This window comes from Camarhynchus parvulus, chromosome 3 (genome assembly GCF_901933205.1).
Source record: "Camarhynchus parvulus chromosome 3, STF_HiC, whole genome shotgun sequence".
Lineage (NCBI taxonomy): Eukaryota > Metazoa > Chordata > Aves > Passeriformes > Thraupidae > Camarhynchus > Camarhynchus parvulus.
Genome location: NC_044573.1, coordinates 26,486,487 through 26,510,024, shown reverse-complemented (window position 1 = coordinate 26,510,024; position 23,538 = coordinate 26,486,487). Strand labels below are relative to the sequence as shown.

Here is a 23,538-nt window from a genome sequence, read left to right as displayed (position 1 = left end):
ACTCAGAGAGAAATCTCAATGTTGATAAATTAAAATGAACTCTAAATATAGAAAATACTTGCTTTAGCCTTTATTTCTATCATCTACACAGAAATGAATTAGATATTAAATAGATCTCACATGGGGGGGGTTGCCTTGTTTTGCTTTATTGCCTTTAAGAGATGAAAAGTTTTTCTTGCATAGATAAATGCACATGAAGGACAACACTTTAAAAACCAAGTGTGTCCATTTGGGGCAGCAACATGATGGCAGTGGGCTAACAGCCATAAAGTGGCATTGTAAGTCTTTATACCTGATATTTCCCTACCTTTTGTTGACATACACACCACCAATATACACCACCAGCAACAGATTAATGCTATTTTATGCTAGAACAATCCACCTCCACTTTTTTTTTTGAGAAAACCCTACTCTTTTGCCTGCCCTACATTTTTGTCACACAGGCTATGAAACTTGGGTTTTCTGCAGTGTTTCAAAAACATTGTACTGGATTAAAAAATGAGGCCCTTCTCTTGAAAAAGCTGAATGCAAGAGCCCCATGAACGTACTTTTTGAAAGGAGATGGTGGCAGAGCTGTAATCCTCATGGAATAGACCATGTGCCCTATTCTCCATGGACATGACAACCTTTGGGGTTTTATTTAGATGTGGCTCCAGTATAGGTCAAGTTGTGTATGAACACCCTGGATGAGCTTTAAAACAGATCATTCTTCACTTCTTGTGATATAATCAGAGGTCACGTTGAGTCCTCAGCTGATTGCAGCTCCCTCCCTCAGCTGCCAAGTGATACCTGAACATGAAGCTGCACTGCTGAGGTAAGAGGAACCATGCTAGTTATTCTAAAAGTAGCTTGTGCTTCACATCCTTGAAGCACAGTCGTCCACTTTGAATTCCTCTTTTTCCCTCCTACGTTTAGCTCCTATGCAAAATTCCCATTTCCTCCTCCATTACCTTTCAGCAATCTTCTCTTTGATCAATGGAAACCTCTCCATGTCCAAGGCCACTTTTGGACTGCTACTGTGTTTTCTTTCTTTCCCATTCTCACCTACTTGCTTCTCCATCCCCCTGCTGCCATTAACATATCCATCCTGTTGTCCCACTCAGTTTTTTTAATTCCTCCGATGACTTCCCGTTTGGTGCCAGAGGCAGCTTTGATGGCGTGTGTGCTCAGCCCTGGCCCTGCAGGGCTGCCTGTGCCGGCCTGATAGCACATTAATGAGGTGCTCATGCACAGCAGCCATGTCTGCTTTCCAGATTTCCACCAGGAGCTCTGCAAGGATGGGCGTTTTCCCAGCTGCTAGGCAGGAGATGGCCTCAGCGGTTTCACCCTCAATCAGCAGTGCATCTCAAGGTCTTGCATTCTTCCACTTCCAGATTCTTTCACCAAGGGAAGCATGTTTATTGCTAAGTACAATTTTGCCTTAGTAATGTATGGTTTCCAGCAGAATTCCTGGAATCTACTGTTTACAAGCAGGGTCAGAGGTTATAGAAATACTTGCAGTTTGCATGAGTAATATACCAGAAGGTTTTTGCCCATGCACAGTGTCTAAACTACATGACAACTGCATTTTTATTGGTGTTGATAACCTCCCTGGCTCTAAAGTCTACTCATTCAGCTGTGTGGGTGGTTCAAATTATTTCTAGACAGCTTAGTAAATGAAAATTAATACTCTCCATTCCTCTTCATCACCCAGACTCTTCTTCCAATACAGGCAGGAAAATTAACAAGAACAAAAACATAGTAAAGCTCTCACATTTGAAGTCTTGCAGCTGGAGATCATCTATTAGTGTATCAACCAAATATACAATGGCAGCAATACTACCCAGTGCAAAATGCTCCTGCAGTGTGCTGCTTTTATCACTGAGCAAGCAAATTAGAAAAAGGATAATGTCACTGAGCTGAGCCTCTTGGCAGTTCACCACTTGGTGCAGGCCACTTAGAGGGCTAATGGCTAATAGTACACAGGGGTGTATCAAGACGATGTTCTGTGTAAGTTGACTCCTTCTGGAGAAAGGAGATTCTGTCTGGTGGTGTTAAAGACTCATGGTTTAATGCTGCTTTTGTAGCCTTTACCTTGACAGAATATTGGTGTTCTGCAGAGTTTTCCATTTCTTCTCCCACCAAAGTCAGTACCTGTGCAGCTGCTACCAACCAAGGCAGCACTGGTGGTGTGCAGTGGGATTTATGCTCACAGCAATCCTGCATCTATTCAGCAAGATGACAATGCAGTCAACAAGAGGAACTCACTGCAGTGTGGACTTTGGATCAGCACTTCTTGGCCCATATTTAGTAGACTGAACACGCTGCTGACTTTAGCAGGCTCTCTCTATGAACAGAGATGCTTTCAATGGGAACACACATCATAGGCTGTATTTCAGAGTGCTCAAACATGGAGTTTCATGACGACAGCTGCTTAAAAAGTTGCCCCTATATTTGAAATTGGAGAAGTGTGGTATAAACTCTGCTCTAGAACACCAGTTTACCAGTGAGACAACTCAAGGAGGATGGATCTTGGGATTCCCAGGGGTGCAGGTCAGCAGCTAGAAGGTGTTTGAGGGATTTTGTACAATCCTGTACTTTGGTAGAGAAGAACCATAAGCCATGAACAGGCCTCAGTCCAGCAGAATTCAACATCTAGGAAGTCAAGTTCCTACTCTTTAAAGAAGGATAATGAGGGTGCAGCTGTAATGCACTGGCAGGCAAGGGGTTAGCATATAATTTAATCAAAGAAAAATGTCTCCACATTATTCCAGCAAGCAAAGATTAAAGGTCTTAAATTTCCTTCTAAACAAGACAGCGATCCCTGCCCTAACATAAACATTTACCTAAGTGAGATTTGCATAATCTCTTTGACCCTCAATCTCCTCACCTTAATCAACCATATCATTATTTAGAAAAATGTACCTCCATGGGCCTGATATCTTTGCCTACTTCTCACTGCTCATTAACCAAAAATCAACAGAAAATGTGTTTTTGATGTACCAAGACACTGAGTAAATAGCTTTCTTAGAACACAGAGGTTCTCAAACTTTGCCTAGGTGTGACCATTTCCATAAAAAGCTTATCCTATTGTAAAACAAAACCCCCTCCATCTCCCTTATGCACAGAATAATAGAATGGCCTAGGTTGGAAGGTAGCTCAAAGATCATTTAATTCCAAATCTCCTGCCATGGGCAGGGGACACCTTCCACTAGACCAGGTTGCTCAGGGCCCCATCCAACCTGGCCTTGAACACTTCCAGGGACGGGGCATCCTCAACTTCTCCGGGCAAGCTTTTCCAGTGCCTCACCGCCCTCACAGTAAGGAATTTCTTCCTAATATTCACTCTGAACCTGGTGTCTGTTACCTTAAAGCCTTCCATCAGCTGCTGTACCTGAGAGGACACCACTGTTGATTGTGAAGAGCAATGAAGGGCACTCCAAGCAGCCGTGACACCCTTTCACAGGAGACCACCAGCAGGTAATTACCAAAGCACAGCTTTGAAAACACCTTGTGCTTAGAAACATCAGGACAATTAGGGCACTGATGAGCTTTATCCATACTCTTTTCCTAGCACTTCTGCTGACTTTATACTAACATAATAAGAAGCAAACCACCATCATGGCACCTAATTTCAGTTTTCTGATTAGCAAAATGGCCATAATAGTATCTCTCCCTTTGCACAATTTTGAAGTCTCAAGCTCCTAACCACTTATGTCAGTGAAAACCAAGGGGCCGCTTAGGCAACTGTACTCATTTTTTTGCTATGGGAAAGTGCAAGTAGAAATGCATTTCTGACATTTAAACATATTTTTCATGTTGATGTTCCATCTGATGTATGAGCAGAGGTGCCTTTACTGCCACTCGAGGAGTATCTGGCACACTCCTAAAAGGTTTTCAAGAGTACATAAGATGACCCAATTAACTTAACAGCTAGTGCAGCCCAAAAGCAGGACTTCTGTTCCTTCCTTTCCTCTCAGTGGCACTGGTCCTAGATGCATGGCAGCTCTGGGTAACATTTTGTCTTAAGAGGTCTGGAGGAATGAGAGTGTCCATCTGCACAGACGAGCTTCTGCCCAGCCCTGACTCTTGATGTGACTACAAGTCTTATCTTCAAGCTGCTTCCTTCAGGACACAAGACACTAGATCAAACTGGTAGTGTTGAATAGTGATGACAAGTGTATGCAATGCCCAATTCAGTTCTCAATCCAGTGCCCAGACAGCAATAGACTCCAGGTCAACGACTTTTTTCCTAATTGATTTTTGCAAGGATTAAACATCTGTGTACAAACGCTAAAGTTCTTTAATGCTTTTCCAAATTTTGGATAGTCTTGCATAATCATTTCACAATATTTATAGTGGCAATTTGAGTTTCAACTTAAGCTGTTGCTCTTATCTCCTGATTCTACAGCAATGATGAGGTAAAAGGAAAGAGAGAGTGGAAACTATTTTGGCACATACATGCACTTTCCCAATGTGCTAAGAAAGCCTTTATCTTCCTCCCCTTCACTGTTGCTGATAGGTCAAAAGAGAGGATACTGTGTACTCCAGAACACAGTGGGAGTTTGCATTGATAGAAGGGGAGAAGAGCATGTCCTGTATCTTGATTTTGAAAAAAATATTTGTTACATACAATATAAGCAAGCTAGGGAAAGACAGTCTAAACACAGCTATATATAGGGAGTATGAGAACAGCAGGAAAACCATACTGAGAAGGTGATCATCAAAGGTTTACTGCTAAAAGGGAAGCCTGCACCAAAGAGCATTTTGCAAATTGTTAAATTCCTATTTGACATATTTCCATCGTGTCCTGCACAGAACCTGTTTTGATTATGAGTGGATGATCAGACAGAAAGCATACATATTAGATTTACAACTGACTCTAATCTGGGACAACCTGTGAAATAATTGAGAACAAACTTGGATTAAGAAAAGAAAATGTAAAAATGTAACAGAAAACAAAACCGAACACAGTAGTAGTCATTGTAATAATCCACACTGCATCCACAACTGAAAATTACATGTAATTCTACTCCCTGTCTTCAAAAGGGATACAGTAGAACTAGAAAAGATTCAATGAAAGTTGATACAGATGACCAAAAATATGAGATGTGTCTTTATGAAACCTTTTGACAGACAGGGCAAGACTTTTCAGTGTGAAAGAAAAATGGCTGAGGGAGGATGTATCAGTGACTTCTAAAATTCTGAGTGGCATGAAAAAAGGTGAATAGCAAAAAAAATTATTTATCCTCTTTCAAATAAAGACCCAGACAGCATAAAATGGACTTATGATTGGGTCAGAACAAACAGATAGAGGTAATTTTCAACATAATTGTTAGTTGATCTCTCTAGCTCTTTCCCACAGAATATTTTGCATGCCAGACGTTGAAATTGTTCAAAACTGATTATCAAAATTAATCAAAAGAAAGTTTCATATTTATTTCATCATGTAACTTACTAGACTACCAGGAAGCTAAAAATCTTTTTGATTATAAAATGATCTGACAGATCCTGTCTCTGGAAGGCCACAGAAGCAGACAGATACTTCCTGCTGAGACTCTTCCTGGACACTTAGTACCACATTTATAACATGGACAGCCAATGAAACTGCAACTCAAAAGACTGTTGTCTTCCCAAATTCTGCAGTCCATCAGCAAGGATAAAAACTGTTCCTAACAGACATCAGTTTTACAGCATTACAAGAAAACATGATATGAATCGATCTGTTTGGAGGCCAGCAATGCTTATTGTTTGTGAGATGAAGTTAAGCCTCCATATGCTTGTAAGGCTGCAACACACAATCAGAAAATCCAAGTTACATGGTTGTTTAACTGGTAAAATCTGTGTGGCAAAGATTATGCTAATGCTGTCAACACACAGGAACTGGAATATGCTTATAGGCACCAAACGCATTCAGTGACTTTGAGAAGACTCAGCACAAAGAAAAAAAATGGAGGTTTATGCAAAAGCTGCAATTTGAACAGAAAACACAACTAATATATATATATTTTAAAGCTAGTTAGTATACCTACTACTTAGGTATACTAACTGGAGATGTTAACTGGATTTACTCCCAGAGTATGCTGATAGATGATCTACTGAAGCTAAGAATTTCAGACCATGGAACTGGAAAATATTTAATCTGCGAAGTGAAATATGATGAAATAATAAAATATTTCAGTCAATGTCATATTGACATATTAAGTTAATTGAATAATTTATTAAGCTTTTATGACCCTTAGCTAAATTTATGCATACTATTAATCCTTCTATTCATCCAATGCAAGACTAAAGCAGTGCAGTATGTTTGTACTCCAAGTGCCCTACTGAAATGAGTTTTAACAACCCAGCTAAGCAGAATGCTGGGATCAGTCAGAACTCACTGAACATGATGTAGCCAGTAAGCAGAAAAAATATGTAAACTCACCTGCATGCTGTTTTTGAGGTAAGTGTTGTATTACCCAAGAAAAATAGTGATCACACAGTGTTACCTGTGTTTCTCTTGGAGTGTGTAGTGCTTCACAGGTGAGGCTCTTGGTAGCAAATCCTTCCTTTGCAAAATGTTCACTCCTAAAAGACAAGCTTATGAAATTTTGTACAACACGTAGCAGGAAAAATACTCATCCTTCATCTTTCTTTCTTCCTCATTAGGAAATACTCAGGAAAACTTTGGGGAAAAAAATAAGATTTAACATCATTGTATTTATTAGGTTCCAAAACAATACACATTCACATCCTTTTGAATACAGTACATTTGGCACAGTAATAATGTTTACGATGAAATAACACTAATGAGTGGCAAGAGATTCAAATTACATCCATAAGAAAAAAATTCTGTACAAATAAATCCTCACAATTAAAAAAAAACCCTACCCCCCCATCTGAATACATTTTGTATTTAGCCAGAACTATTCTGCACATAATTTAAAAAGAGGTAATTTTAGGCCTATTTGGAGAGAATTATTTTTCATCCTATGGAGAGAAAAAATTTATTTCCATTTTTAAAGTCTGATTGGGAGGAAAAACAAAAAACAATGTATTCTTTATTATTATGAATAATAATTTTGGCATTTTGCACTCATTTTACAAAGAAGGAACAGAAAAGATTCTACAGAACAGGCAGAAATGTAACAGAATGTCCTTTTTTAAGAATTATCTTTAAAAAATGTTCAAGGTAACAGACAGACCTTCTGATGTAAACCCAAGGCAGAGAATCTAACTATTTATTCGGAAGAAATATCTGCCCATGCAATAGTTTCTATCTCCTTCACTTTTCTCTTAGCACCCTACCCAACTCTGCAGGCACTGAGGCCTCTCGACATATGGACGTTTGCTAATTATCTTCATGTTAGAGAGGGGAATACAGACTACATAGCTTGTGCACAACAGCTGTATGGGATGCTTTTATTCCTTCAAAAGAAATGCTCAGAGCTCTGTGTAAAGTCCCCTGGTTGGACAAACAGTAGTGCACGATCCCATAACTTGCCTTCCTAGCAGTCTACTCACCCATGGAAAAGAACGCCTTAGCATTGTGATCAGTTCTTGCCTGGATGTCAAAAGCTAACTGTGATGAGAAATAAACAGAGCCAGTGGTGAGACACAAATTGATGGGCAGCTCTACAATATATTTCTAAGAGAGAAAGAGATTTAAACATTGAGATGATGCAATCATTAAGATGTTTCTGTGCTGGTACTCAGCTCCAGAAGCTAGTCTTTTCCCAGTACAAAAGATTACTGAAGATAAATTAAATTAAACTAAAGGCTTGATCCTTATTACACCTGTAGGCCAGACAACACATTAATTGATATATCATAATATTTAATATTTTGAAATAATCATAAGAATATATATAATAATTACACCTGAGTTTTAAAAACAAAACAAAATGGAACTGAATGGTGTCATCAGTAACAGGCTATGAGCAGCCAGACGCAAAACTGACACAAACTAATTCATCTGCTTGAGACCAATATTATCTCTTAAAGCCAATGATTCACACTTTGTCCACCACGATTTGTAACATTCCTTTCTCTTTCTGAGCTCTATCATGTCATAATAGAGTTGAAGAGAACTATACAAGAGATTTAGTATAGCTTAATATATGTCTACGTCTTTTATAACAAAAACCTCATCTTTCTGACAGTAACTTGAACCAATACACATACAAGAGTATTGCACATGGACATTATTATAATTATTCTTTCATAGACTAACATTTTAATAGTATGCCTGAACATGCAGCAGTTGATACCTCTATATTCAATGAATTCCACAGGCCTTGCAGCAAACACTATATACAAAATCTCACCTGTACAAAAGGCAAAAAAGCTTCTTTAGTGCCACTTTGCCAATCACAAGTATATATATTTTTGTGCAGCTGGAAATCCATGTGCAACAATTAAAATGGATTCCAATGACCGCTCACTCAGTCCAGTAAAATATATAATAAAATTACCTCAGCGATACATGTACACAAAAAAAAAAAAAAACAAAAAAAAAAAAAAGATTAAAACCAAAACCAAATCACAGGGTACTCCTGGAAATATAAGTACATAACACTGTTTGCGTATCTACAGGAGGTAACTTCACATTAGTAATATTGTCCACATGAGTTACCATTTCAATTCATACACAAAAAAAAAAACAATTTACAGCTTTGAATAATGTCAGTTTGTGAATGTTTGATCTTCAGTTTTTTAACACATCTCCACATAATGTATGTGTAGCCTTATTTTGTGTCTTCTAAAAGCAGATTTCTCTTTAGATTTTAAACATAAAACCCAACAAACACAGTAGTATTATGGTTTTGTAAAAGTGTGCAAAAGTAACACACTGCTGAGAAAATAAATATAAATAAGAAATTATTTACCAACTTAGCTACTATGGAAAAGGCAAATTTATAATGTTTATAATTAATTTTTTATGTAAAATTAACTGTAAACATTTGCAAGATTGCCGTCACATTAATGGTTCATTTAAAAGGATGTTAAATTTGGTAACATGGATAGTACATCAAATTGTCTGAAAAACTGAAAAATAGCTATATATAGCTGAGTAAAGTACTGTAGGCTTTTTATTCTTTAGCCCTTTAATATCTATCCATGTAGCATCTGTTTCTTGCTTTAAATATCCGTTATCTTTTTGTCTCTAATTCATAAGAGCTTCTTGTATATTGTATGAGGAAGTTCACTGAAAGCCTTAAGTGATGTGCTTCTTTTTCTGGACAACTTCATAGTTTGTACCTCTCCACAAAAAAATAATTGAGGATTACACCTCCATGAAGGCAGACTTTGCCTTCCAAAGGGCATCTGAGTACAAATCTCACCATAACCACCACTGCAGAAGAAGCAGTTCTCACCTGCTTAGCTTAATTATATAAGATGATTACAGAACATGGTCTGCTAAATTGCTTTCAATAGCATAGCTTCATTTCCTATGGAAAAGATACAATTTTGTCCTCTGGGAATTCCTATTCTTAGGAATAAAATAAAAGTTGCAAATATATGGCAGTGTGTTACATCCACAATTTCTGAGACAAAATTATTTTGCATTGCTTTGTGAGACAGAAATTAAGAGTGCTTTCAGGTCAGAAGATTAAAGGAAAAAAACCAATAAATACATATTTTAACTTGGGATATGGGCTCAGGGTAAAAGAAGTAGTTCTTGATCTACTGAGTCTCAGTAAATTGATGATGTCTTCAGAATCACTTCTTGTAGCATCATTCATCCGTCAGCCTAACGTTGTCTATGGCAGTAGCTCTTCTCCAAAATAAGAGAACCCTTTAAATTCTTCTTGATTGATTTGTTTTATAATTGTCTCATCCACTAGTGTTAATACTGGTTCTTCTCGTGTAAAGTCTTGATCAAAGTTATTTACATCCCTTTTGGTTTTCTGAGAAGAAAAATATAAATAAGGTGAATGGTAAAACAGCACAATAAAATAAAACGTGCTGTCCCTCCTCTCCAACCCCCCCTGAAAGGCTGAAGTTTCTGGAATGATTGAAATAAAAGAGGAGCTACTTCACACAAATAATAACAGACATATGAGAGAAGCTACAGGAGCAAGAAGTATAAATGAGTTTAGGAGAGGCCACAGAAGCAGAACTACAAATGAGGTCCCAGAGACTCACGGTCTCTGCCAGGTGAAGGAATAGCAGTATGATGGTAAAGCAAGAAGCTGAGATTAGGACTAGTTTTAAAAAGGCTTTGGCATAGTAGGCGGTATGGCTGTTTCCTCTTGGATTTGAACATAATCATATCTCATTTCAGAGTCACAGAGTGAACTGATTTAATTGATTTCCCCCAAACACACCCAGTGTTTCAAGTCTAAGTTAAGCATTTCTTTATATCACTACAAGTGATATAGGCTACACCCATGTTTAAAAATCTGAGGTAAAGCTTCCAACAGCTCTCAATCCAAAACCCTTGAGCTCACCATTGGCAATGCAGATTTCCTAATGCAGCCATATGTAATTGAGAGCACCATGCAAAATGTGAAATCCTGTCTCCAGAGAAATCCACCTCAGAACTCTTTATTTCAATGGCATCAGGATTTTTCCCACACAAGTCTAAAGCACCTCACTCCATCAGCAAAGTTGGGCCAACAAAGTGCAGCTGTGCATATTTTGGGACAAGAGGTATTAAGAGAGAGAGTTGGGGAGGCTGATTTGCTGTCCTCATGACACTCACAACAGTGACTATCTGTGACCACTTACTTGAAAAAAACACTCTAGACTACAGCAGAAAACGTTCTCCATGGTCATTCCTTTGAACCTGCAGTGTTCACATTTTCCATGTTGGCAGCACATTTCAGGCATGTACAGGTTCAGGGAATTGGAACAAACATTTTTATTTAGGCTGTCTCTTTTCTCTTTGTGTCATGGAAACTAGTGATTACCTGGGTGATCCTTAATGGAGGCACAATGACACATTGAAAATGAGCTTCGTGTTCTTCCTGCCCATGTCTGAGATTAAATGATACTGGAAATAGAACAGCTATTTGACTTGCAAAGTAAAATGATAAATGACAAAGTCATACATCATAAATATATTAATATATTCAAAATGGGATATATACCACCTTTCAATGTAGGTAAACTTTTCTATAACATATATATATATATATATATATATATATATATATATATAATAAATGTGTTTTATTCATCAGCTCTACTGAGACACTAAACAGTTTTCTTTCTCCCAGTTGTAAAATAGTCACAGCAACCTTCACCTACACTGTTTGTATGAACTTGATAGATATAGGGAAATAAAGGTCTGTGTAAATGCAAGAGACTGTCACTTGTAAACCAAATATTTTCTAAGCGCAGACAAACAAAAATCCACAACCTCTATCTACAGAATTCCATTAAAAGGAAAGGGATATGGACTTAACAAACACACACATATATATATATTTATATTGTTTACATTTGAAATATTTACTTGGTACAAAAGACCAGACATGAAATGTATGTGACTCATGTAACTCTGAATTGCTTAAGAGGCATGAGGGACATGGCTTTGGACTTTATGAGGTTTTTCCCAAGTAATTTGGGCAAAACCTGCAAAATAAGAATGAAATTCCATCTTAATTCTTAAAAGCATTACATTGCAACTGTGTCTACATTTTTCTTGTTCTCCATGTCCTACCATGGTATTTTCACACACACACAAATAATTTGCCACAGGAATACTCAGTAAAGCAGAAGAAGGTGAGTATTTGCAAAAAGTAGAATTCAAATTCCGACCTGTAGTTATATGTAAAAGAAATGTGACTACCCTCACACTTTTACTATCTATCAAGGGCAAATAAACTCTCAAGTAGGTTAAAACAAATAGAAAATGTATTATTTTCAGGTTTTCATATTGAACATATTTGTGAAAAGTATTATTTCCTTGTTTAAGTTAAAAGGGTAAAATGACAAATTCCTCAAAACCTATCAGAGGCAATTCCCATAGATACTTATTCTAGAAATCACTAAGACTTGTGAAGGTGCTGGATGGAACAGAACACAGAAGAGTACATCTAAAAAAGGGTCCAAGCATTGGTGCACGTAAATTCTATTGATTAAAATTAACTGTGCTGCCAGTAGGGAATCCCAAGCACTTCTGAAACAACAGCCAAAGGTATTTGCTTAGATTTAAAAGCCTACTGTGTCTTAAAATATGACTTCAAGACCAAAGGAGGAAAGAGAAGTTTTTACTTTCTCTGATTTATAAACAATTCCATGTAGTTTTGGCAGCATAGATGTAAATCACCCAATTTATTAACAGGGCAAGCAAGGAGCAATCTACAATTGCAAGGATATGCTAACAGGTCTCTAACAAACCAACTGAAGAAGTGAGATTAAACAAATCACAGGGAACAAAAGTGAGTGGATTAAGCCAAGGTGGCACTTGTAACAAGTGCTTCTTTTCAAAAGAAAGATTTGAGAAGCCCTCCTTAGCAACTTAGGCACTTTCTTCCTGAAGCTATGACTATTTTGCAAGGTTCCATTTGCTAAGACAAAACAGGTCTGGCCACATTTCTGCTACTATTGCTATTTTAATGGACTTGCACTGTGAATACTCTGTAGGCCAAGAGCATGAACCATCCCACAGTTGCATCATGAGGGCTCAGGATGAAGGTATGAAGGGCTGTGCCTGTCTCCTAGCAGAGAAGCTGAGAAAAGAAGGAAGATCTGCAAGGTAAGGAGAATATATGAAAGAAACAGAGTGCAGCTATTATTTGACTTTGAACATTAAAAAATCATGAAGATAAAAGGAAAAATGTTCAGATTGGCTGCTAAATGCATAATCTAAAATGCAGTAATTATATGGGTGGGATTCTGTTTATTTAGCCTGCAGCTCCTAAGACTCTGGGACATATTATTTTAAACTTTTCTGACTTTTTTCCAGGGTAGACTCTTCCATTTCAGATTACTGAGGAAACTACAGTAGTAGGAAAGAAGAACACCCAGAACTACAGCTGTCCTGTTCGGCTAAATACACAGAAATTCCATTAGGTTTCAGAGGCTCCTTTTTTTCTGTCTAGACTACCCAAGCCTCTTGTCTTTAGCTACATGAGAGCAGGGGCACAGCAGCTATCCAAAAGCTCCTGACAGTAGGTGCCACACTCCACACTGCACTGGCAATGACCAAAAAAGACAAAATTCCAATTCTAAATCTCATCAGAAAGATGGCTGCTCCACCAGCAGAAAATCTCTGATACAGAGAAGGAATAGCGACTACCTCTCATGCAGGACATGTGCTGGCCACTTATCTTTTGATTTTCCCAGCAGTGTGAATGCTTCAGAGGTCTCCTGTCTGAGCAGTGACTGGGTAACTTAGGATAAATGATCTGATTAGATGTAACACTTGAACTAATAAACCCATATGAACTACTACCCATCAAGGATGACAATTTTAAAGTCAAAATCATGTTTTATTCTATTCAAAGAGATAAAGACATCAGAAACTATAAAAGGCTATCTCTTGATAAAACACCATTTAATCAGTTTTTGTAGTTGGCCTGTACAATTTTGGCAAAAGGGCTATTGGGTTATTTGAGTGAAAATGCTTTTTTTATTTTCAGATTTCTTCACATATTTATTAACAGATGCTGTTAATAAACACACATTAAACAGTGGTTTTCTGAATTGTTTTTTGTTTCACTGCCATTTCAATAAAACATTCAATTTCTACCTGCAGTTACAAACTCAAGCTTACAAAAACCCCACTAAAATCTGCTTATTAAGGTTTCCAGTGTTGAGGATTACCAGCCTTGTCTGTCAGTGACTATTAAATGACTTTACATGAATTTCAAAGTGAAAAAAGAAATTTAAGTTGATGTTCTTATCACTGAAAATACATTCAGAAAGTTAAAACTTGCCATTCTTTCCATTAATTACCTGAACAAAATGTGAATGATGGGAGCCTTTGGTATTGAAAAGCCACAGAAATCCTTGCAAGAAGTCACCTGACAGAGGGTGTTCCAAACCAGGGAACTCAGCAAAGCTTGGACAACTCATCAGATGTGTCATGAGGCCAGGAGGCTCAGTGGACTCTCTTCTGCCTAATAAAGATTAATTCTCCAGTTTGGAGACATTAAGAAGTCTCTCTCTTTAGTCTGTTGCTAATTTTCATTTAATTTGCAGAAAATCACTGAAACTCTTTCAAGTCCACTGAAAGCTCAACAGCTCCCATAACTGTGCTAGCATTGTCCAGCTGCTTCAAAGGCTGCTCAGAGAAAGTAAAAAACAGATGGAGGAGGTGGCTAGGAAACAACACTGCCACAAAAGACTGGGTTTTGTGTTTTAGTCTGATTGCCCTACCTACAAATTCACAATATGCTGTTTAAATATAATATATATTAAAAAAAAATATAGATAGAAGGCTGCTGCAGCTTTTGATGTACAGCTCCAGGGGCACAGGGCAGCAGGAATGGGACATGCAGTAAGAGTCACACTTTCTCATAGCTATTGGTATCACTTAATTTTATCCAGAATTTTGCTTCTGTAGTAGTAAGTGATTCCCATGTTTGATACAGCATCATCAAGAAGAAATTCTTCCATCAGGATGATAAAAGCTCAAACATTTTGTATTTATCTCCTTGCTGATAAGATTTTCAGATTATATTTATCAAGACAAAGGGAAACTCAGCCATCAAACCAGCTGGTTTGAAGCACAAGGTTATGTGGCTAACCTCACATGCCACCATCCTCTCATTCACCTCTCCTAATTATGATAACAAAAACCACAGCACAGGCAGAGATCACTTTGCACCACTGATTGGATCTCTATTTGTAAAGGTGTAGTAGTTTCTAAATATTTGAGATGAACTATAATGAGCACTCACTTTTGCGCACAACTCATGCTATTCATAAATAAATGCAGTATGAATACTTTAAAGGAAATGCGCTAACGAGCACGACACTTCTGGCCTGTCTTTCAGTTTATCCTCAGGATGCCTCTTCACAGTATTTGCATGTCCTGAGAATCTGTATCAGTATTAGAAGTATTTCCTAGCTTGTCTGATTTCAGCAGATAAGAAATACGTGTTATCAAAATACCTTTATAAGTTATTAAATTTTCATAGCATGTTAATTGCTCTATTCACACATGGAACAGTGACAACACATTTGCCATGAGCTGTAATATATTCAGCTGAAGCTTATGATGATAAGAAGGCTTTTGAATCCAAGTAGCTTTTTTAAGTATAACAACATTCATTACTTCCAAGCAGAGGGTGAGATTTCATTCTACTAGACTATGCTTTCATTAGAGGTAAAGAACACCACATTAAGTGAAAGTAGTGGGAAAGTCCCCCCAGACTCAATAAAGATGTTAATAGATAGTGAAACAGTATTTGAAAAGCATGTCAACCTATGCAGTCCATACTTTAATTTGCTATGGGAGTGCACAGATATTTAATAAACACCAAGCAAATTCACAAAACTATGGATTTTAAAAGGGATCATTCGTGATACACTAAACTAAAACCACATTTATATTGAAATGGTATTGCCTTTCTTAGGAATGTGAAATAGGTCAACTATGAAGGAGGAATAACCTGAACAATTAGGGGCAAAAACATTTCATGACTCCACGGCCAGAATGTCAGCCTTTGTATGTCACTTTTACACAGACTTCCTCAAAATCAGAGCCTCCCAAAACCACCACCAGAAAACAAACAGCAAGGCAAACAAAATCAAAGCTCTGCAGGCTCCCTGACAACCACCTTGTGTTCGTGGTCTGAGCAATAAACCTCTCCCAGCAGTCCCTGTGAATCTCTTGTCCTCTGTGGCCCTACTTGGGTATACTCATCACCCTGAGTACACAGCACTAAAGTTATACAGAGCAAAATGCTAGATATCTATAGCAAACCTTTGTTCATAGCCTGATTGCCACACCACAACAGTTATTTCTGTGCAGAACTTGGATGGAGATAGATTTCACAGGAGCTTTAGGGGAGCTCAGCACCAGCTTTCCATGTGTGGTTAGTCCTTTGCTCTCAAAATCCATCGTGTTCATCTTCTCAGGGCTTGCTTCCATTAGGACTCAATTGTGACACAGAGCTATTGCTCATTAGCTATGCTATGGTAGAATACATACATTTTTTAGGTGAAAAAATTGCAAGGAAAGAGTGCCAACTTGTGAATTCCTACACTACATCTTTCCCTTAAAGTAGGCTTCTTTGAGAGATTTAACCTCATGAGAAACATTTTCATATTTCTTCTTGGGAAGGGGAGGAAAGAGAAGAAGTGAAAGTAATGGAACTATCATATGAAATTACCCTTCACCTGCACAATGTGATTCCTATTGCAAACCTTATGATTATTCTGCAGTGCAGATTTTATCTGTGTGTCTCTCTAATTCACATTATACTGGCAAGCTTCCAATGATATCCTTCGACTGATATCCTCAGCTGCTCTAAGGTCATGATCAGCCATGTCACCTTCCCTCTTACATCCTGGCACACATCCAAGATTAGCCCATTATCAGTTGTAGACGTGTAGTTCTCCTGAAACTGCATTCCTACCACAGTCATAGCAGAGTGACAGGAATCAGGGCTGGTGCATCTGTGGCAATGTGCTGAACCACCTGCTGGTGAGTCCTCAAACACACGTGTAGAAGCCTTTTGGCCTTCCTGACCCCTAGCACTTTGGCACAAAGGACTATCCAGACAATGGAGCTGACTGGCAAAGCAGAGGAAAAAGTGAGGCAGGTCGGTAAGTCTAGGACACGTATTCCTAGAATTTCAGTGGCTTCCAGGAGACATCTCAAAAGCACTGAAAAAGTTATCCAAACATAGATTGACTGTGCGCTGAGGCATTTGACCAGATATATTCTGTAAAAGATCAATTGATTTATTTACTTTACTTTGCATTCTTTAAGCAATCACAAACACAAGGAATAAATTAAGGAGACTGTGATGTTAGTACATCGATGAGTGATGTAATGAAATATTTCAAGACACTCTGTGTATCCTGAATAAATACTGTCTGACTTTCCAACATTTTATTTTGCTTACAGTCACCTACACATTTCTTTACAGAAAAGTACCACATTATGGAAGCCTTCCTAATGATGACATGAAATGATATAGTAGTATCTTGTGATGCTGAGCCCAGCTGTATCAAGGAGCACTGACATATGCATTGTGAGGCTGGATGCAGGAAAAAGTCACAGCTTGAAAGGTGTGACAACACATAGTGGGAGCATAATTCCAGGACTCAGTTACATATGAAAATAATTTGCATTACAGGCTATAGAGTAGGAATGCGACACAGTTTTTGGCAAGAATACCTACATTTCTGGAAATTTATGCTCTTTGATACTCTAGCTAATTAGTTTGACATGGATGATGCATATGGCAGGCTTTCATACAGCAAAATGGTATAGCAGGTTTTACCTAAGACAAATGGAGAAAGCTACACAATGATGGTTATTGCTAAGACTGAATTGATAGAGATTATATTTTCAAGTGTAATGATTACTTTTAAGCCTTTACAAAAACAGAGCAAAATAAAGATGCATGTGACTTTAGAAAGCAGCTGAGGATGCTACCTTTTTTTTTTTTTAATTAATGCACATACAGATCATAGGCTAAGTAAAAGACACTGTAGGACTATGCATGAATGCCTCTCAATACATCTTCTTTCCACCTTTCTTCCAGACCCTGTAACTGCCTTTTTTAGAACACAGTTTTATTCAAAGAGCATGGCATGACATAGCAGAGTTTGTAGTGACATGACTTTAATTCTTGGTTTTGCTACTGATTTGCTTTGAGCTTGAGTAATTTTCTCTTCATCATTCATCTCGTTTTCTTCCTATTTTTGGTCTCCTATTGGTGGGCTGTGATGCCTCTGTCACTGACTAAAATCTTCTGACTGCCTTTCACTTATGTGGCTTTTTGCACAGTGGGAATCCCATCTTGCTGGGAATTTGAGCTGTTAATGCAGACATGACAGAAGAGACTCATTTCCCTTTCTTCTTGTTCTTGTCAAATATAATCACAGCCTTCCAAAGAGTCACAGTCAGTCATGGTCTTCAAATCCTTCTTTTCCATAATCCAGAATTCAGCCAAGAGAGCTGCTGTTCTCTAGGTCCTTCACAAAAGTGAATATGGCATGCAAGGAACAAGATCTGTGCTTAAGGTTTTTTGCAAGTATTTAGACTGAATGTTCCTCTTGTCCCGTGGGATTTAAGCATGTGACCTCTGGATCATGCTGTTGAGAGGACCAGAACAAGGTCTGTGTCTCCACAGTAACAAAATCCCTTATGCCAGCACAGCAGCCTAACAAGAGGAAAGCAGCAGCTAATGAAGTGCTAGGACTCCTCATCATGTAAAGGTGTCTGCCCTGTCCTGCTACTGTGGATAAGTAGCTACACACCGGCTGCTTCAGTCCTCCCTCTGCCTAGCAGTGCGTATGTCAAAGGAGTGAAGTTTTGCACTAGTATGCTTAGCTGGGAACACACACACTGACACATTTTTGCTGCCCATTTTGGGTGAACACCCTAGTAAGACCTAATGCTTGCACTAGCATAGCATACTGCTAGTACAGAAAGTTCTGCACGAGAAATAAACCCAAAGCCAAAGCTCTTTTTATACTCAATGTTTACTGGACTCCAGCTGGGATGGGATTAGTCAGAAAAGGCCAGCTTTCAATGAGTCTTGACTTTTTTTTTTTTATAAATTCCACCTTCTGATAAAGAGCCAGATGCTACTGCTTCTTAATCAGCTGGTGTTTTTCCACTGATTTTTACTGACATCAGGATCAGGTCCAACCCAGGAACATTATATATTATCTACATTAATGTAAAAATAAAATGTTTCTGTGTGAATTCTTGAGAATGTACATAAGAATGCAAGTGAACATAAGAAGATTATTTCACTTAATGTTTTAAATAACTTCATGAAAATTGCACTGGAGATTAAAGCAGTCAGAAAGTGAAACAGAATTTGTCTTTTTCTGGGGAAGCCCAAAAGGAAAGCAGGTACACTCTGGTTGCTTATCACCCTAATCACCCTACCCCAAAGGGCACCACTCAACAATGTACACTTAACAGATGGTTATATGGACTTAATCATCCAGTATGAAAACATTTTAATGCTGTAAAACGAGGACTTAGCAAAACCAAACAAATACTGATGGATCCCCAGTACAGAATCAAAAGAAGAATAATAAAAGTTGTTTTACTTATAAATATTTGTGAACTTGCAGTGTTGGGAAGTAGCTTTCAAACTTCTGTAATTCTAGTGTTATGGTAATCACATCTAAAAACAGCACCTGGAGGCACTGATGCTGAAGATAGCTAAAAAATCCCCAAAATCAGACCCACTGAATGAGAAATTCTGGGAAAACAAAACCTTGTACATTCAAAAAAAAAAAAAACCAAAAAAACCCAAACAAACAGATCAACACTGAAATACCAGCTCACTTCTGATTTTTCTAAGCTTCACATAGGGTCCTCAAAAGCTATATACTTACATCTTGGGCCAACTTAGAGGTTGCACAAAGTGCCAAGCTAGTTGAAGCTTAGAAAACCAAGGTTTTTTACTGTGTTGAGGGAAGAGGCAGGAATGTTCCAGACTTCTCTGTCCTGCCCAGCCACTGGACTGATTGGTCCGAGCTACACTGCAGACATAACTATGGTAATATTTGCTGTTCACAGCTGACTACAGCAAGCTCAGCTGAGATCTTGAATTTCATTGCCTGAAAACAACCAGTGCTTCTCAATCAGCAGCCACCTGGCTAACACTCAAACCCAGTAGCAGAAAACTGTAACTTCTAGGAACCATCCGAAATTCAATGTTCTGATTCATGATACCCTGTGACAGGGGCAGCATGCAGAAAAATTGTAGGAGGTCCACCATTATGACTATCAGTAATAAAAAGTCTGTCTCAAAAGTCCACATCCATTTTTCTTTAGTTTTTTTTTAAGGATGTATGCTAATCATTGTGACAGTGTACCCCATTTGTAAACATTTTGTGTATATCAATATTAATCAATGCGGTGTCACTCTCAGAAGAAAGCCCACAGTTTTCCTATGCCTGAAATGTCTGCAGCAAGTGGGAAATACATCATGTTCAATGTGTAATAATGGTACATGAGGGTCTGAGGTCTGAAGATCACTCCCCAGTGCCTAAGCAGTAACACATGCAAAGGCATGCAGTATAGCCCCTTGCGTGCCCATCTGCTAAATGCTCATTGCCATGCACTGATGACTGAATGGAAATATATTATGAAACTGAAGGGACACCTCAAGGTTATTAGGCCTAAAAGTGGACCTACCTTGACATTTTCCCCATATTGAAGGCCTTACCTTAAAGAGGGACATTCACACTGAAGCAAACTTGAAAAGAGAGAACATTTATACAAAAAGAAATTTACTTGGCCTGTAATTTCCTATGTTCCTTCTGGTGCTATTGAATGATACTGCATTTTACAGGATTTCTTCCCCACAGCGTAAAGGCAAAGTCATAATTCTGCATGGATGATGATACAATCTATTGTCACAAAAAAGTAGAGGTGTGCCAAAGAACCCCCACCAAAACAGTATCATGACTTCCCAACACTAGGTTAAAAATCCCTCATTAAAAAGTAAAAAAAATCTTTGCCTGTTATCCCTCATGTATGAAAATGAATCTGCAAATATAGAACTTATGTTTCAGGCTAACATACTGGAAAGTTTTCTCCAGAAATGTGGTCCCTCTTTAAGGATTCCAGCCGTAGTTCACAGTAAGCAGATGGTTGCTGCAGCAATTTGAACACACACGTCTCTAATTCAAGACTTTTTTTGGGGGCCATTCAGTGCAGCACCTACCCAGGGGCAGGTCTGCCTGTTTGCCTGTGCAAACAGCCCAGCTGACTCTCCAGAGGTGCTGATTCGTATTTGCTACTTATTACCCAGCTTCCAAACACTGTGGGCATCCAGCTTCTCATTCAGTCATAGGCAAAGGATTGCCAAAATTTTGCCAGTTTTTCACTCATTCAGGGCAGGGGGAAAAGAAAATTCACGGTGCTCAGTGACTCCATTTGTAACCCATGATAATTGGCTATGACTAGAATTTAATATTTGGGAATGACTTTATTTCAAACCTTCGCTGCAGTGCAAAACTGAAAGAGGACACATTGCTGGCATCCTTAAGTCAAGACTTAACAAGGGAGTTCAGGTTCTCAAAGGAAACTGCATACAGACAATGTGGCTCAGATAGTGATAACTAAGGGGGGAGGGACTTCCATAATGGTTTATCATTATCTTAGACTCACTGGAGCTGAGAAGGGTGCAATTTGAGGCTGAGAGTAAACTTGCTAACACTGAGGTCTGGCATAGCATAAGAACACTCTTCCAAGGGAAGTCCTAAGTATTCAGTCAATTAAAAAGCAGGCTGATCTTTAGCACTTGTTTTTTGACATTTCTCAGTCGTATTTTTTCACTGGTCCTTAACTTTGCCTGTGATTACCATAGAGGGGAACTTGAAGTGAGAAAAGATTACATGATGCAGCCTGGACCACATAATGAATTTCTAGAAAATCTCGTGGAGTAACTTAAATATCTTGTAATTCTTGGGTCTCTGGTTGTAGCTGCTAGATCAGCTCTCTACCCTAAGAAGTCAGAACTGAAGAAGGAACATACAATTATTCAGAACATATTCTCAGTGATGTACCAATAGAAATTGAAGAGGCTGCAAAATGAAGGAAGTCATATTAAATGAACAGGCCAGCAGCAGCTGTTGCTCCATAGTGCAAGATACAATTCTGCAATAGGCTATCCCATTCATTTTGTCTCTAATGCTCTTGAGGAAAGTGAGCTTTTAGAATGGAAAAACAAAAAATTATGAGTGCATTGAGAAAATTAAAATAATGCATTGTTTTGTGAAAGCTGCATATTGACAGTGAATCATTGTAATATGATTTTGTTAACTTCATCTCCATAAAGCCACACTATGAGTGGATTGCCACAGGCACTGATAAAGCCATTAGTGATGAAACTTTGGCTTAATTGCTAGAAAGAAATACATATGGCAAACATCTGTTTTACCAGGCTTTGTATTACCCTCTTACTAAGAGTTATTCAGCTTTTTCATGTTGAGGACATCTTAGACAGTGTCTCAAATTTTCCCAACCCTGACATTGACAACAGGGTAGATGAAAGAGGCAGGTCTGTCTGTTGGCATGCACATTTCCAAGGGTTGACAATGAAAACTCAGTCTGAAAGGACAGGAGTGTCCATGTAGGTCTAATTCTACAGAAATCAAAAAGAAACCCCTCAGAGCGCTGGAGCACATCTCCTATGAGGAAGGGCAAAGAGAACTGGGGCTATTAAGCCTGGAGAAGAGAAGACTCCAGGGAAACCCTATATTGTGGATTTTCAATTCTCAAAGGCGGCTTGAAAAAAAGGAGAAACTTTTTAGTAGGGCCTGTTGCCATAGGACAGGGGACAATGGTTTTAAACTGCAAGAGGGTAGATTTTAACTAATTATAAGAAAGAAATTGCTTACAATGAGGACAGTGAAACACTGAACAGGTTGCTCAGATTGCTGAGAAATGCCCCATTCCTGGAAACATTCAAGGACAACCAGGACATGGCTCTGAGCCCCTGATATGGTTGATTAGGCTTGCTGAAGAGGGGTTGAAGTAGATGACCTCTAAAGGTCCTTTCCAACCCACACTATTCTATGATTCTATTAAATTGATGCTCACTGACTTCAGCCAAATGAGTAACAAATTTTAGGCAGTGATTTTCCTTCATCCCTGGCAAGAGGGACTGTGATACTGCACCTCTTTTTGCCACTTGTGCACTCGTTTCTGGGCTTTTTTGCTGGCTGGTTTTGCTGACATGTCATCAGGCAACAGGTTTACTCTGGAAAACTTTCAGCTGACCAGCTGTGCTCTGAGAAATGGCACAAAGAATTATTGCACGGAACTGTAACAATACAAAATCAATACACATTAAAGCAGTAATCTGTTTCAATTACTGTTTTTAATGCATAGTTTGTATTTGGTATGGATAGACAGAATCATCCCATCATGCCACCAAGCAGGATCTACCCCACTTACCACCACATCCATAACTTATGTAAGAAATTGATCTACTGGTACCATTGTTTTAATTTTTAAGATGGCAAATGCAGTTTGAAAGTGGAAATAAGCAACTCAACCAAGCCAGGAATAAAGCCACGGAAACAAAAAAAGATGGGGAGCAGAGGATCACTGAATGCTATCAAGGTCTTTGTGGTTCTTGAGCAATAAATTATGTTGCAAACCATAGCCTGGCCTTATGGCTACTGATCATGGAAATTTCATATTCCAGAGGGAATAAAATTCTAGGAAGAATACATGGGGAAAAAAATCTCAACAGAAGAATAAAATGCCTCAAAGGTTTTTCTGTCTCGTAACAGTTGCTATGGAAAAAAGGCATCTGTCTGCACTAAAATGGTACTTATTGCATATGCAATTACATTTTCACAACTGCATTCTGGGATGAATAATATTATTCAGAAATGTTCAAGACACGCTGTGAAGCTCTAAGAATTAGGTTTTAAGAACAGTAAAAATGATCTCCAAAG

General features: G+C 38.4%; 1 protein-coding gene across 1 annotated transcript in view; it reads right to left on the bottom strand.

Annotated features, from left to right (window-relative positions):
* Nucleotides 1–6,661: 6,661 nt before the first annotated feature.
* PRKCE (protein kinase C epsilon) overlaps nucleotides 6,662–23,538 on the bottom strand; it is a 287,618-nt gene continuing 270,741 nt past the window's right edge. Inside the window, exon 15 of the mRNA XM_030944536.1 lies at nucleotides 6,662–9,872. Within this exon, the coding sequence (XP_030800396.1) occupies nucleotides 9,726–9,872 (147 nt within the window). The 3' untranslated portion in view covers nucleotides 6,662–9,725. The remainder of the gene's footprint in view (nucleotides 9,873–23,538) is intronic.